Here is a 13,791-nt window from a genome sequence, read left to right on the forward strand (position 1 = left end):
GACCTGATCTTTGTGGTTCAGATCCTCACCACAAGGTGGTCGTGAGGAGTCCGTCTCCTTCTGCAGAAAAACCCACTGAGACTAAAAATGTATGATACCTCTGTTAAACTGAAGATAATCACATTGAGAAACTGAGACCTAAGACATGAAATTTGCCAAAATGGGGGACAAATTGGCTTCAAACCCAATTTCTTGAATGGCTGAGCGAAGGTTATAAATGTATACGGTATAGCTCTCACCATTTATGTTCACTTATTTATGCGAACACTCGGGTGGTATTTGCACTAAAACATGATATAATGTCAAAGACAAATTACATTTATTTCATTCACTGCTTTACCCACGGAGCTGTACATAGCTCACAGTTTCCATAACATCAGTTTACACAGGCAAATATGACTGAAGTCACATAATGCAAGAGAATATATTCGACATTTGAAAATACAAACCATGATTTTATCTCACCGAGGACACAATTTTTATCAACAGATCTAGCAGCACAAATATCGAGTTATACAGTCAAGTAAAATAAAAAAAGCGATGCTTTCATTTTCCATTAAAACTTTATTCATACCCATTTTTAGAGTATCAAACCAGGAGCCGTCCAACATTTAAGCCCAATACACCCAGCTGAAATGTGCATACTTTGGCTAATTCCACAATAACAACATCATTCATAATATGTTGAGTCCACAACTGACAAGATACGTATGAAATATCCGTTGTTTCCTCCAGGATATACGATAAAATTACTCAGTAATTTAACCATTAATCAGACCTTACATCATTAGTCATAGGAACTGCACTAACGACATTAACCATGACATTTTTCTTCGCCGCAGATGGTAAGGCTACATCTTCACAATATATAATCTCTATAATTGCACTTTCAACCAAGGTTTGTTATGTATTAAAAATATGCTAGTTACCATGTCTACACGCATGCATTGTGGCCCTCTCATACAAGTGATAATTATATACACTACCGCACTCAAATTAGAGGGAGAACAGGCCTAACTGAGGCTGTTTAATGCATTTAAACCACTCGGTAAACAACACTTGTGTCACAAAGCCACAAACGACACGATCTAGTGGCACGAAAAGAATCTTTGCGTATTTCAGTATCTGAAAATATAACCTCTTTGTTTAAGGGATGTGACGAGATGGGTGGGATGGGACGTTTTTTTTTTGTACAGACACTTGGTTATGCAGCGCTACAAGTTCACAGATGCTGAAGTGAATTTTCATTTTCTCACCGTTTTTAAAGTGTACAAATTTCGCTAATTACGAGCACACAATGTCAACATCACGTCGTGAAGCGGGGACGGTCCGTCGCTTCCTCGGCTCTCAGATAATTAAGCGGTTATTTTTCCCCCCCTCTTTTTTTTGGCTCTTGATTACATGGAAAAATTGTACAATTAAAAGTAAGACTAACATAACGTACAAAAAAAAAAAAACTCAAGAAATAATTCCCTCAGAGAAATACTTCAGCTGGATCCGGATGGGTGTAAATGCACACAGATGGTTCATTAAATATGTATGGTGATGTGGTTGTGGGAGAGTTGAGAGAGGATGTGAGTCGGCTTACGCTGTGGGGGACTGGGGGGGAGAGGACGGCGGGCCCTGTGAGCGGTGTCCCCGGTGGCTCCGCCCCCCTTGCCCCTCCCCCTCCCCCAGTCGCTCGGGCCGCTCAGAAGAAGGAGGTGTCGGAGGAGAAGGCCCCGGCCAGTCTGAAGTCGTCCCTCATGAGCACGCAGAAGATCCGCTGTGGGAGGGCCTTGGAGTAGGGGGCGGGCCGCGGCACGCAGGTACGCAGCAGGATCTCCCGCCCCGCGGGGGGAGGGAAGTCCGGCACCCCGCCCCCTCCGGGTCTCCTGTCCTCGGCCACGCCCGCCCTCCCTGACTCTTCCTCCATCGGTGACAGCAGGGCCGTCTGGGTTGGGGGAGGAAAAAGTCGGTTACCATGAAGTTACCTGCCCAGAGTGCCAATATAACACTGACCATGATTCCAGACAAAAAATCCCATTTATACAGGGCAGTGCACTTGTAACAAGCAGTTACACACTTAGCAACAAACCTAAAGCTTTTGAAATGAGGTCCATTTACACTACACATATGTGCAGGCTTAACCATCCTTGAAAGTAAGGTGTAACCCTCAACAAATTTACATCTGGGGAGAATTAAAGGTTACACAAACTGCTAGGGACTCAAAAGTCAGAAGTTAACTCTAGATAAAATTCTGCATTTGTTTTCTAGAGTACATACTAACAGGAAGGTGTGCCCTTTCTAAAACCGAAACCTCTTCTTCAAAAAAGTCTAGACACAGATTGTAGCCAGCTACTATCTAGAGACGTTCTACAGGCTTAAGATTTCTACCGGACAAGCCAAGCTAGAAGAGGAGCAAAACCAACCTCAACGTCCCCCAAAAAGCTCTTTGTATTTAAGGCCATAAGCAACGAAAGCAGGTGAACAAACAACAAATACAACAAAAGGACAGATCAGCAACAGGGAGCGGAGTGTGTGTGTGTGTGTGTGCGTATAGAGGGAAGGGGATTCTTTCAAACTCTCCACTACAGTTTTTCGAAAATTGCCTGGTAGTTTGAGAGCATAAATGACTGTAATTGTCTGTAACCTTGTTTCAGGTACACGGAGCATAGTGGGAGGTGGAACAGGATGGGGGGGTTGGGGGGGAGGGGGAGTTGAGGAAGGGCAGTGATTGGTTACCTCATCTGTGGAGTCAGCCAACTTGAAAGGGGTGTGAGACAAGCGGCATTAGGAGAGAAAAACGAAAGGACGGAGAAACCAAATCACTAATCAGGGGGTGGTTAGGTGGAATTTTAAAAAGAATGAAAATTTGACACTGCAACAGACACACATGCAGGTTCACGACAGAGGCAAAAGCATGCAGGTTAACAGGCAAGCAACACCGGACTCTGACCATGAATGTAATGAACAGTGAGCTTTCCAACACTTCTGCTTATAGCACAAATTTGAAATGAACAGTTTTACACACTTGATCTTCTTCTACTCTAATTTGTATATTCTCTTGTTGTTCGATTTAATTTTTTTGTATTTTTTTATGCCGGATATACACGCACACTTCGGCTAATTATGGGTTTTCTCTTTTAAATTCAACACAGAGCTGCAATTTAATGGTCAAAAACAACTCCAGTGGAGAATTACTAAAACCCGACATTTTCAGACAGTTCTTCACACATGGATAACACCATTAAGTGAGCACGCTTCGTTTTAAGGATTAAACTGCTGCATGCGGAGTTGCCATGAATTTGTTTTTCTTTTCTAATACAATTAATTTTTCTTTGAAATCTGAGTAAATCTGCTGTCTAGTTGCCATTAAAATGCAAAATTTCAAAACTTAATTTGGTAGCGCTAATGTAAGGTGGCATTTTTCACCATGCAGTAAGATTAAGTTGGTTAGGTTACAGAACAACTTTCATCGCGAAATAAACAGATTAAAATAAGGTGGACTGATTCTACATTTAAGGCACCCCCCCCCCCCCCACACACACACACACACGCGCACACACAGTCCATACATTTGGCCTGAGTGCAGATGCATCACCGCACTGTGGTTCAAGCTCTTGAAATTATCATTTCCAAAACAATACATTTAAGAGTTAATAATAATTACAATAATAAACGCAGCTGCAAGCAGTTATAATCAGCAGTGATATGCACGAAATGGACCCGGTTGAGCAAAACACCTCCCAAGCATCGAAACGTAAATACACAATCATTTCACAAGCCGGGGCTACAAAAACAAAAAACGACTGGAAAGTGACAGATGAAATGTCGAAAGCTCGTGAGCTGTGTTCACAACGATTGCGATTCATAAAGAACATGAGACAAGTACAGTATATCAAATATGGGAGGAACTCATGGGAAATGATCAATTATCAGCATGAAGAACCTCTTAAGCAATTTGAGACCTTGATATACCTGTACTTTCTAATGAATTTCTGAACAATTCAATATCAATATACGATTATAGCGCCACCAAGTGTCCTACATAAAATTCCTGGGGTGTTATTGTGTAGCAAGTCTCCATTTGGAATTCATCAACACAAAATAATTTTGGCTTTAAACTACATCTGCAATCTGATTGGCACAAACAGCCACGTAAATACTTGAACGGCTGGAACATACTTTTAGCTACAAACTTCACGTTCATGTTAAAGTTTCATTAAACCTTGACCAAATGACAATTTCAGCCATAAATATAGCAGACAAAAGCTTGGCCATGAGACATTAGTTCTCCTACAGAAGCTCTTTTCTCAGCTCTTAATGAGAACTGTTCTTACAACAAATTAGGGGGAATTCCAAGACAACATGACAAAAAAGCAGAGGACCTAATGTTCCTCAACGATGCCAAAATTTACATTTCTTAATAAAATCACAATAAATATGCAAGCCCTGTTTGAAGGTACCCTGCTGTACACTATGTACAAATTTGAGTGTGCATAGTCCCTACAGTGATCACATGATGTTGCAGTAAAAAAAGTGCCAACGTACTGTTGCTGTGGTTTCCGCACATCGAACTTCTAATATAATCTCTTTTACCGGACAAACCAATATGGCAGACCTTAGAAGTGACAATTGCAATAAGCTCCACTATAATGAATGTTATGCACACAATTCTGTTAGTGAAAGATTCATTTTTGATTTCCTTCCTGAACACAATTTGTGGAAAAGGGGAGGTTTGCAAAAAGACAGAGGGAAGAATCGCTATCTAATAAAGTTGAATATTAAATAAATGCAGGCGTTTCAGTAACACATTCACAATGCTAAAATAAATAGAGGAGAAATAGAAAAATAGCGTGAAGGCAATCAGGGTGTTTTTTTAGAAAGCGGAGGCCAATAAGGAATGGGCTGCGATATCTCAACACTGAGTGCTAATAAAGTGAGCAGGTGCGTGTACCCTCTGTGCGTTGACAAATAATTTGTGGATGATGCTGCCAGCAGGACCTCGTCCAGCACCAATCACCATCACCTCTGGCTCCTCCAGGAGGGAGCTGACAAATCTGGGGAGGAAGAGAGGCGGGGGGGGGAGACAAATGATGAAACAAGATCTACTCTATACATCTGATAGGCTGCACTGAACTAAAGAGCAAAGGGAGATTCTCAGAAGCAAGGGCTGGGCCTCCATTACAATCTATACAGAGGGACAGAAGTCACACTGCGTACAATCAGCACGCTGCAGACATAAAAATAACCATCCGCTGCCAAAACGCACAGAGCCACGGCGAATTTAAAAAAAGGGTTAAAAGTCCCTCTCGCCTCTGGCCAGAACGGGCCCGCTAACGAGGCGATAGCGCCAACAGCGTGTGAATCGGGTGCCAGGGTCTTTTATTGAACACCGCGCAGCTAGCTTCCTGACGTGCTCTCTCTGGCCCCGTCATTGAGTTCCTGTGTCTCTGCACCGGCAGTCGAGCGCTCCAGGATGATCCGGCCTGTCATTAGGCTCCGGGCCACGCCGCCATAGTCCTTCTCCAAATCAAATTCTGCGGTTCAGGATGTGCTCTTTTGTGAGACCTTCGCTAGAATTAAGTCACCTTCTCACAAACCATGATTTTGCTTGACCACTGTGTGGAAATTTTTTTGTCTTTCAAACATTAAAATACATATTCAAAAATACAGTCGTTAATAGTCAGCATCCCAGACGCAAGCAAGGCCCCATTTGTATTGTCTTTTGCTTACTGAACATGGAGGGGGGGGGGGGGGTAGAATCACCTTCATGAAGACTGCAGATGTAGAATGGACACAACACACAGTTCATAAAAATATCCAATCAATCATTTTCTCATTATTATCATTTATTTGTACGTCATTTATCTTCCTCATCTCTAATCAGCCTCTTGGGTGCTATACACACCTAAGGCTATGCATAATCAATGTCAGCACTGACACTAAAGATATTCAGGTTGATTATCATTACCAAGGTTTCCATGGCAATGCAGTACCTTACAACTGAACAGAATTACCATGTTAAAATATGGTTTCATAACCACTGTACCATACTGAAGCCTCTCTGCCTGCCTGTCAATCACTGTACCACAGCACAGGCCGTCTGTCTGCCTGTCGAACCGCACACCACTGTGCTCCACCAACAGAACAAACACGGTTCTTAAACTCAAAGTGTGCAGCACATAGCTCATCCAGTATTATTTTCAGTCTTGAAGGCCAATAGAACCATCAAGTCTGCTTCAAGTTTGGCATGTTACCGTAGGTTCCCCCATGCGTGGCACTTTCCGCCCTAAACAGGGACTCCCCTTACCTCTCCAGGTCCTCAGCATCGTTGCCCCTCTCGCCCTTCCCGATCCCGAACTTGGCCTTCAGCGAGCGGGCACGGGCCACCACCGCCTCCATCTCCATGAGCTGGCTGATGACGTCCTGCCGGGGGGAAGAGAGAGCAGGGAGAGTTAGCCGCCATGTCACAGCGTTTCGCTGCTGCCCCGCTGCCGCCTCCCTCCTCATCCGTCTCCTTGTTTATTTATTCCCTGTACTGCAAATACTGTGTATTTTCTTAAATTAATTTAGAAATCTTTACTGCAGACTTATAGCACGCGGAAAATTTCTCCAAAAAACAGTATTTTGAGAAAAACGGAAACTGAAGTCGAGAAACTCGTGTTCAATTTCGACTTGACATCAGACACTTGTTATAAGCATACATGCTGATAAGCAAACGCTTCCGTTGAGGAACCGGGAACTTTTAATTAGCGTAAGTTTTCAAGTTCTGCTAATCACTCAAATCCTCATTAAAAAGTTATCAACAAACACATCAAAACACAACTTCCAAATATTTTTAATTTTATTTGTCACTTTCCTCCAGAAGTTTGAGTCTCATTAATGGATCCTAGAATAGAAAGAATTCCATTCTGGAAGTTTATGGAGTTGTCGGAGCTGCTTTCCTGGCTTATAAGCCCCACCCACTGAGCAGTAACTCCACCCCTTCACTGCCCATCCCCCTGGGGGGCTCACCTCCAGCTTTTTGTTGTCTGGATTGGGGTGACGCAGGAGTTTGCTGGAGTGGGAGATGACTTGTTGGATGGTTTTCCGCACAGAAGGGATGTCCTCGGACGACTCTGTGGAGGAGACATGGTCAGAAGTCAGCTCTGTGAACTTTAGGAGAGACAGTCAGCTCTGTGAGCTTTAGGAGAGACAGTCAGCTCTGTGAGTTTTATGAGAGACAGTCAGCTCTGTGAGCTTTATGAGAGACAGTCAGCTCTGTGAGCTTTAGGAGAGACAATCAGCTCTGTGAGCTTTAGGAGAGACAGTCAGCTCTGTGAGCTTTAGGAGAGACAGTCAGCTCTGTGAGCTCTAGGAGAGACAGTCAGCTCTGTGCGTTTTTGGAGAGACAGTCAGCTCTGTGAGCTTTAGGAGAGACAGTCAGCTCTGTGAGCTTTATGAGAGACAGTCAGCTCTGTGCGCTTTTGGAGAGACAGTCAGCTCTGTGCGCTTTAGGAGAGACAGTCAGCTCTGTGAGTTTTAGGAGAGACAGTCAGCTCTGTGAGTTTTAGGAGAGACAGTCAGCTCTGTGAGCTTTAGGAGAGACAGTCAGCTCTGTGAGTTTCAGGAGAGACAGTCAGCTCTGTGAGGTTTAGGAGAGACAGTCAGCTCTGTGAGCTTTAGGAGAGTCAGCTCTGTGAGCTTTAGAAGAGACAGTCAGCTCTGTGCGCTTTTGGAGAGACAGTCAGCTCTGTGCGCTTTTGGAGAGACAGTCAGCTCTGTGAGCTTTATGAGAGACAGTCAGCTCTGTGAGTTTTAGGAGAGACAGTCAGCTCTGTGAGCTTTATGAGAGACAGTCAGCTCTGTGAGCTTTATGAGAGACAGTCAGCTCTGTGAGTTTTAGGAGAGACAGTCAGCTCTGTGAGCTTTAGGAGAGACAGTCAGCTCTGTGAGCTTTAGGAGAGACAGTCAGCTCTGTGAGCTTTAGGAGAGACAGTCAGCTCTGTGTGCTTTATGAGAGACAGTCAGCTCTGTGAGCTTTAGGAGAGACAGTCAGCTCTGTGAGCATTAGGAGAGACAGTCAGCTCTGTGAGTTTTAGGGAAGACAGTCAGCACTGTAAGCTTTAGGAGAGACAGTCAGCTCCATGTGTTTTAGGGAAGACAGTCAGCTCTGTGAGCTTTAGGAGAGACAGTCAGCTTTAGGAGAGACAGTCAGCTCTGTGAGCTTTACGAGAGACAGTCAGCTCTGTGAGCTTTAGGAGAGACAGTCAGTTCCATGTGTTTTAGGGAAGACAGTCAGCTCTGTTTGCTCGGTCCCATATCCTAGCCACCCGAAACCCAAACAGTCTCCGCTGTTGTGAAGCAGCGGCTCCATCAACTGCACAGAGCGACGCCAGGTCTAATTACGCGCCGCCCCGTACGAGCTGTCAGCACTGGCACTGTCAGAATCCAACACCGGACCACGGGGGCACAGCGTTCCCCCGAAAACCCGCACCTCATCAGGACGAGCCACCTGAGGACTCCCGAGCGAGGGGATCAGCCGCGTGCTGTGACTGACGGCGCGGGGCGGGCAGTGAAGCGCTCACCCTCGTCCTTCATCTTGAGGATGGCGGCCTGCAGCACGCAGGGCAGCAGGTGCTGGGTCAGGTCGGCCGGCTTCTGCACCGCCAGGTAGTGCAGCACCTGGGAACGGCAGCGAACAAGCTCTCATTACGCGGCGCGAAGGCGTCCCGTCCGGCGAAGCACGCGGTCGGGGCAGAGACTCAGGCGACCTTTCAGCTGCTAACAAAGAGAAGAGACGCTCCTGTTCCTGCTTTACTGAACCGCAGGAACAGATACAGAGAGGTGTTTCATCAGAAGGTGCTTTGAGAACGTACTGAAAAACACTGTATAAACAAAATGGATGACTCTTTTCGATCAATCGTACATGTAATTAATTTGCTGCTTGCTTGGAGGGGGTCGATCTCTTATAGAAAGGTGCCCCTTGCCTACATAGCGAATCAAGACGTAGCTGGAGAATAAGCTTTGTGCGCTAACTTACTGACTAAGATCTCCAGCAAAGAGCACTACCTGGACTCTTCTTCTTGCTTTCTTACTCAAAGAGGAAAGGGGGGGGGTTGACTTCATCTTTAACACGCTCACATCCGATTGAACAACGCTCACATCGTCGCCGGCCTAACAAGACGGGATCCGACGGCCGCTAAAAGGAACAAACACCGCGAACATCACGTCTGCGCGGGGTTTCGCGGTCAGGCCGACCCTTCTCCTCGCCAGTCTCGCTCACTTTGTTCTGTTCCCGCTTTTTTGAAGGGCAACTTTTAATGACGGGTGTAAGGCGGCGTCTGACACCTCGAATGAGCCCTCGGCTGACAGGTGGCAGCTGTCGCCGTGTGTGCGGTTGATGACTGTCAGCCGGAAAGCACCGCTTTTTAAATGCGGGTACGAAAACTAGCGGGGTCTGTCATTCTTCAAAGTCCAAGACACTTAAATGTGACGTGCAGGAAGTGGAGGCTATGCCAGACAAGCGAGAAGAAAATAATTTTAATTCAATTCGCCTTCCTCCGCGGACCCGCGGACCACCAGCGCCACACCCGCATTTTGAATCCGCGACCTTCCGGTCAAGGTCACCACACGGCCTTCAGTAAAACAAAACGGGAACAGTCATAAAATTCATTTAGTTGCAGCTGCAAATGTCGTCGTCGCCCACCCAACCCCCCCCCCACCCCCTTCTAAGCCTAACCCCCTCAGGCTCTCTTTGAAAGGACATACAACTGTTTTTAAAACCAAATGACCTCCTTATGGCTGTGATCTTGACTGCCATCAAAGGACTGGAAAATATGCATCTCAAAGGACAACTTATTGAAGGAGAGGAAAAAAATGAAAATTAATTCAGAAGAAATCCTGCACCTGGAGTTCCCTCTAAAGAGCGACAGAAGGATGAAGGACACGGTGAATAATGACCTTCACGCCAAATAAGGATTCCCCAGCTCCCAAACAGCAGAGGAACAGACCAATGGCAGGGGCACACCTTGCAACGCTACATGCTCTGACCCACTTTCATTCTAAGCCCTGATTGGCTGATTCCTGGAACATACAAACAGATCCCCCTGAAGATGCATAGTACACGCTCACCCAGCACCTGAGTGGTGCTGTAGGTTAAACAAGATGCAGGTGAGCAGAAGCGACCTTCATGGGTTCCTGTAGCTAGGGAACAAGGTGGAGACCAAAGGGGACCCATTAATAACACACAAGACCTTTTCCCTCGAACTCTGTGTTATCCTTGCCACCCCACACACACACGCACACACACACGCACACACACACGCACGCACACACACAGCGTACCCGCTGCGGTTCCTACCTTCTCCGCCTCCTTGGTGTCATCGAAGAGCCTGCGTTGCCGGCGCACGGGCGTGGCCTTGGCGGTCTCCCAGGCCTCCACCCACATGTTCCCCGGGATCTTCATCCGGGCGCTCAGGTCGCCCCTGACAACTGTCTGACCGTTTTCGTCGGTCTCCTCCTCCACGTAGTCCCGCGGGGAGTACCACCGCACAAAGTCCTCCAGGGAGCACCCGGGATTGGCCGCCTGAACAAGAAAGGTGGTAACCAAAAAAAGTACGGTACAGTGTCAGAACTAAAACAGGGACATTCCACCCGCCAACGATATTAAACTCAGCACAGGCAAGACAAAGGGTTACAAAATCCTACTCCTTTGGGCTATAGAAACGAAACCGGCACTTACGCAAGTGACTGGAGTTCTTTACTGAAAAATCACCACCTACACCTCTCGAGCTTCCTTTCTGAGTCAGTCATGTTGCCGTTAAACAGAAAACTCTGGATAATGAGCAGTGATTTGAAGTCACGATAATTATAGATATAGAGAAAGATAATCATAGATAGTCAGGATAGTTATAGCACTAAGCTACCTTCTCCTAGACAACAGTTTGCGGGAAAAGAAAGCAGCCAAAGACCGTTGTGCTCAGTCATCGCCGAATACTGCACCGCACTGTTTGCAGATATAAAATAACTTTCATGTTTTGCCTGGAGTATTTTTATGTGACTTTATGCGCCATTATGATCTTCTGTTCTGAACTTCCGTTTTTTTGTTTCCCGCTGTACAAACTCATCCGTAAGCGAGCGGCAGATGTCACGCTGATGTTAAATCTTTCTTTCACGGTCCCGCGGCTCATGATTTTATCAGACTCCGCGGCTGCATCTTATTGCGAGATAACTGGCAATAACGAGGAAGGATAACTTGGGCGATGGTTCCTTTTAAACGTTCGATCGCGCGTGGATGTCGGAAAATAAATCAGCCCGCGAGCCGCGAGAAAGGAGCGGATGTGCCAGACGGCTCTTCCGCTAATGAACCGCTGCGTTCTCCAAAAAAATCTCGCTTACGTTTAACGCCTGACCTTTAACTAGGCTTCGGAAGGCCTCTGCCTCTTCACAGCCGAAAATGAGCGTACCCAGGAAAAGAAGCTAACGAACTCTGAGAAACCGGGGGAGAGCGGGAAACGTGAGAACCCAGCGCTTGTCGCGCGACAGAGCAGCTGCTTGTTAGAAATGGCGACACACAAAGGCGAGGAAAAGAGTGGGGGGAGGGGGGGTGAGAGGAGGGCACAAGTGGTGCTTGAATGAAGTGTGAGAGTGTGGTGTGTTTGCGCGTGTACTCATGAGAGTGCGTGTGTGTGTGTGTGTATACTGATAAGTGAGTGTGTGCGTGTGCGCATGCTTGCGTGTGTCTGTACTCATGAGAGTGTGTGTGTGTGTTTGAGTGCGTATGTGTGTGTGTACTCATGAGTGTGTGTGTGTGCATGTGAGTGTATTCATGAGTGCGGGTATGTGTATTTGTATGGTGCGTGAGTACTCATAAGTGTGTGCTCGTGTATTTGTGTATGTGTATGGTGTGTACTTATGATTTTGTGTGTGCATTTAAGGCTGTGTACTTATGAGTGCATGTGCGTGTGCGTGTGCGTGTGCACGTGTGCATGACGGGGGGGTCGCGTCATACCATTCATCATATCCAGACTCAGCACTTTCGCCCAGAGGGAGTTGATGATTAAAACCAAAATGCCAGATTGTGCTTTGCTAAGCATGATCGTACGTGGCACTCAGGCTAAATTTAAGGGGGCCACCTTCAGCAAAGGGGGGGGGGGGGGGGGGAGAGGGGGGCATTTATGAACACCTGCATAAGCAGAACATTCCAGAAGAAGCACTCACTGAGGCAGTATTTTTTCGCTGATAAGAGGGGTGCGTTGGGGGACGTTTCAGAGGTACCCTGCAAATTGAACTCGGTGCCGACGACCTCCCCAGCTGTTACACCGAAGCCAAACGGAGCAAAACGCCAACGCCATTTCAGAACGGAGCTAGTGATGGGCAGCCCCCATTACACCCCCAGATCGGTTCCTACAGACGCCCACAGCATGGTGCTCAGTGGGTAATTTGAATGTGTCAAATTCCAAAGGTGAAGGATACGGAAAAAGGCTACTTACGGGTAATTCATAATTCATAAGTCACCCAATCTCTGACACGCTCATTTATGTCACTTTATTGTTTTTTTTTCCAAGATACAATCTACAAACCTGGCTTTTTTTCCCCCCTTCCTCCTCTTTGGAGACTAATGTATATTTCTCTGACAGCACAAAGCCCTCCTGGCTCTATATTTCTAGTTGCCGGTGCGAGAGGGAACCGGTCGCAGCGAAGCGTGTTAGTATTGATTAGGCAGCGGAGAGATTGATGTGGCTCGGCTGAACGGAGATTTACGGCGGCGATGAAGGACGCTGGGCGTCAGTGTTTGTCGCGCTCGTCTTTCCCCGCGTCTAAGCGGCCGATCAGTCATTTTTACGGCGCAGATTGCACATTTAAAGTCGGTGCTACATACCAACACTCAGTAATCCCTTACAAATAAGATGGTTCTCTAAGCCCCCTGTCAGCGATAATTTAAGGCGGGGAAGCCATTGAAAGTGATAAGGCTGTTGATTCCAGGCCCTGTGGTAACAATGCCAACTCTCCTGGCACTGATGGCGACCGGTGTGGTCTTGATGCGGTTATCGATCTGGCGTTGAGGGAGCAGAGCAGCCCCGTGCGAGTGACCCCTGACCCCCTGACCCCTGACCCCTGACCTTGAAGGACTCCATGTCGGAGAGCAGGCAGGCGCTCTGCATGCGGGCCCTGAGGTGGGCCCCTTCGGCCGACGTCCCCAGTTTGGCCAGGACCTCCGACTGCTCCTCCAGCAGGTCCTCGGTCATGGGCGCCGGCTCCTGGGGAGGAAGGGAGAAAGCTCATCAGGTGTGTGTGCGCAGTGTGTGTGTGTGCGCGGTGTGTGTGAATGCGGTATGTGTTTGTGCGTGATGTGTGTGTGTGTGTGTGCGTGATGTGTGATGTGTGTGCATGTGTGTTCATTTAGCAGACAGCACAGCTGGCCCCATCGCTGGTCCACTGCCAAGGCGTGGAGGCGTTAGCGGCTGTGCAGCGGCTGACAGCCCATCACCCCACTAATGAACTCAGCAGCTCCGAACAGATGGAGGAGCAGCCCTTTAATAAGACCCATTTAAGTAGAGCAGCCCTACACCACACATCCCTTTAATAAGAGCCATTTAAGTAGAGCAGCCTTTAAAAGACCCATTTCAGTAGAGCAGCCCTACACCACACATCCCTTTAATAAGACCCATTTAAGTACAGCAGCCCTACACCGCACATCCCTTTAATAAGACCCATTTAAGTACAGCAGCCCTACACTGCACATCCCTTTAATAAGACCCATTTAAGTACAGCAGCCCTACACATCCCTTTAATAAGACCCATTTAAGTACAGCAGCCCTACAC

The 13,791-nt window shown here is 47.0% G+C and overlaps 1 protein-coding gene across 2 annotated transcripts in view; it reads right to left on the reverse strand.

Annotated features, from left to right (window-relative positions):
• Window positions 1-302: 302 nt before the first annotated feature.
• rab3gap1 (RAB3 GTPase activating protein subunit 1) overlaps window positions 303-13,791 on the reverse strand; it is a 28,961-nt gene continuing 15,472 nt past the window's right edge. Inside the window, exons 18-25 of one of the 2 annotated variants that reach the window (XM_035410004.1) lie at window positions 13,089-13,226; window positions 10,328-10,552; window positions 8,553-8,649; window positions 7,000-7,103; window positions 6,296-6,411; window positions 4,940-5,042; window positions 2,725-2,745; window positions 303-1,933 (exon numbers count right to left, since the gene is read on the reverse strand). In XM_035410004.1, coding sequence (XP_035265895.1) covers window positions 1,691-1,933; window positions 2,725-2,745; window positions 4,940-5,042; window positions 6,296-6,411; window positions 7,000-7,103; window positions 8,553-8,649; window positions 10,328-10,552; window positions 13,089-13,226 — 1,047 coding nt within the window. In that variant the 3' untranslated portion in view covers window positions 303-1,690. The remainder of the gene's footprint in view (window positions 1,934-2,724; window positions 2,746-4,939; window positions 5,043-6,295; window positions 6,412-6,999; window positions 7,104-8,552; window positions 8,650-10,327; window positions 10,553-13,088; window positions 13,227-13,791) is intronic. The other variant, XM_035410005.1, reaches the window with a different exon arrangement.

This window comes from Anguilla anguilla, chromosome 3 (genome assembly GCF_013347855.1).
Source record: "Anguilla anguilla isolate fAngAng1 chromosome 3, fAngAng1.pri, whole genome shotgun sequence".
NCBI lineage: Eukaryota > Metazoa > Chordata > Actinopteri > Anguilliformes > Anguillidae > Anguilla > Anguilla anguilla.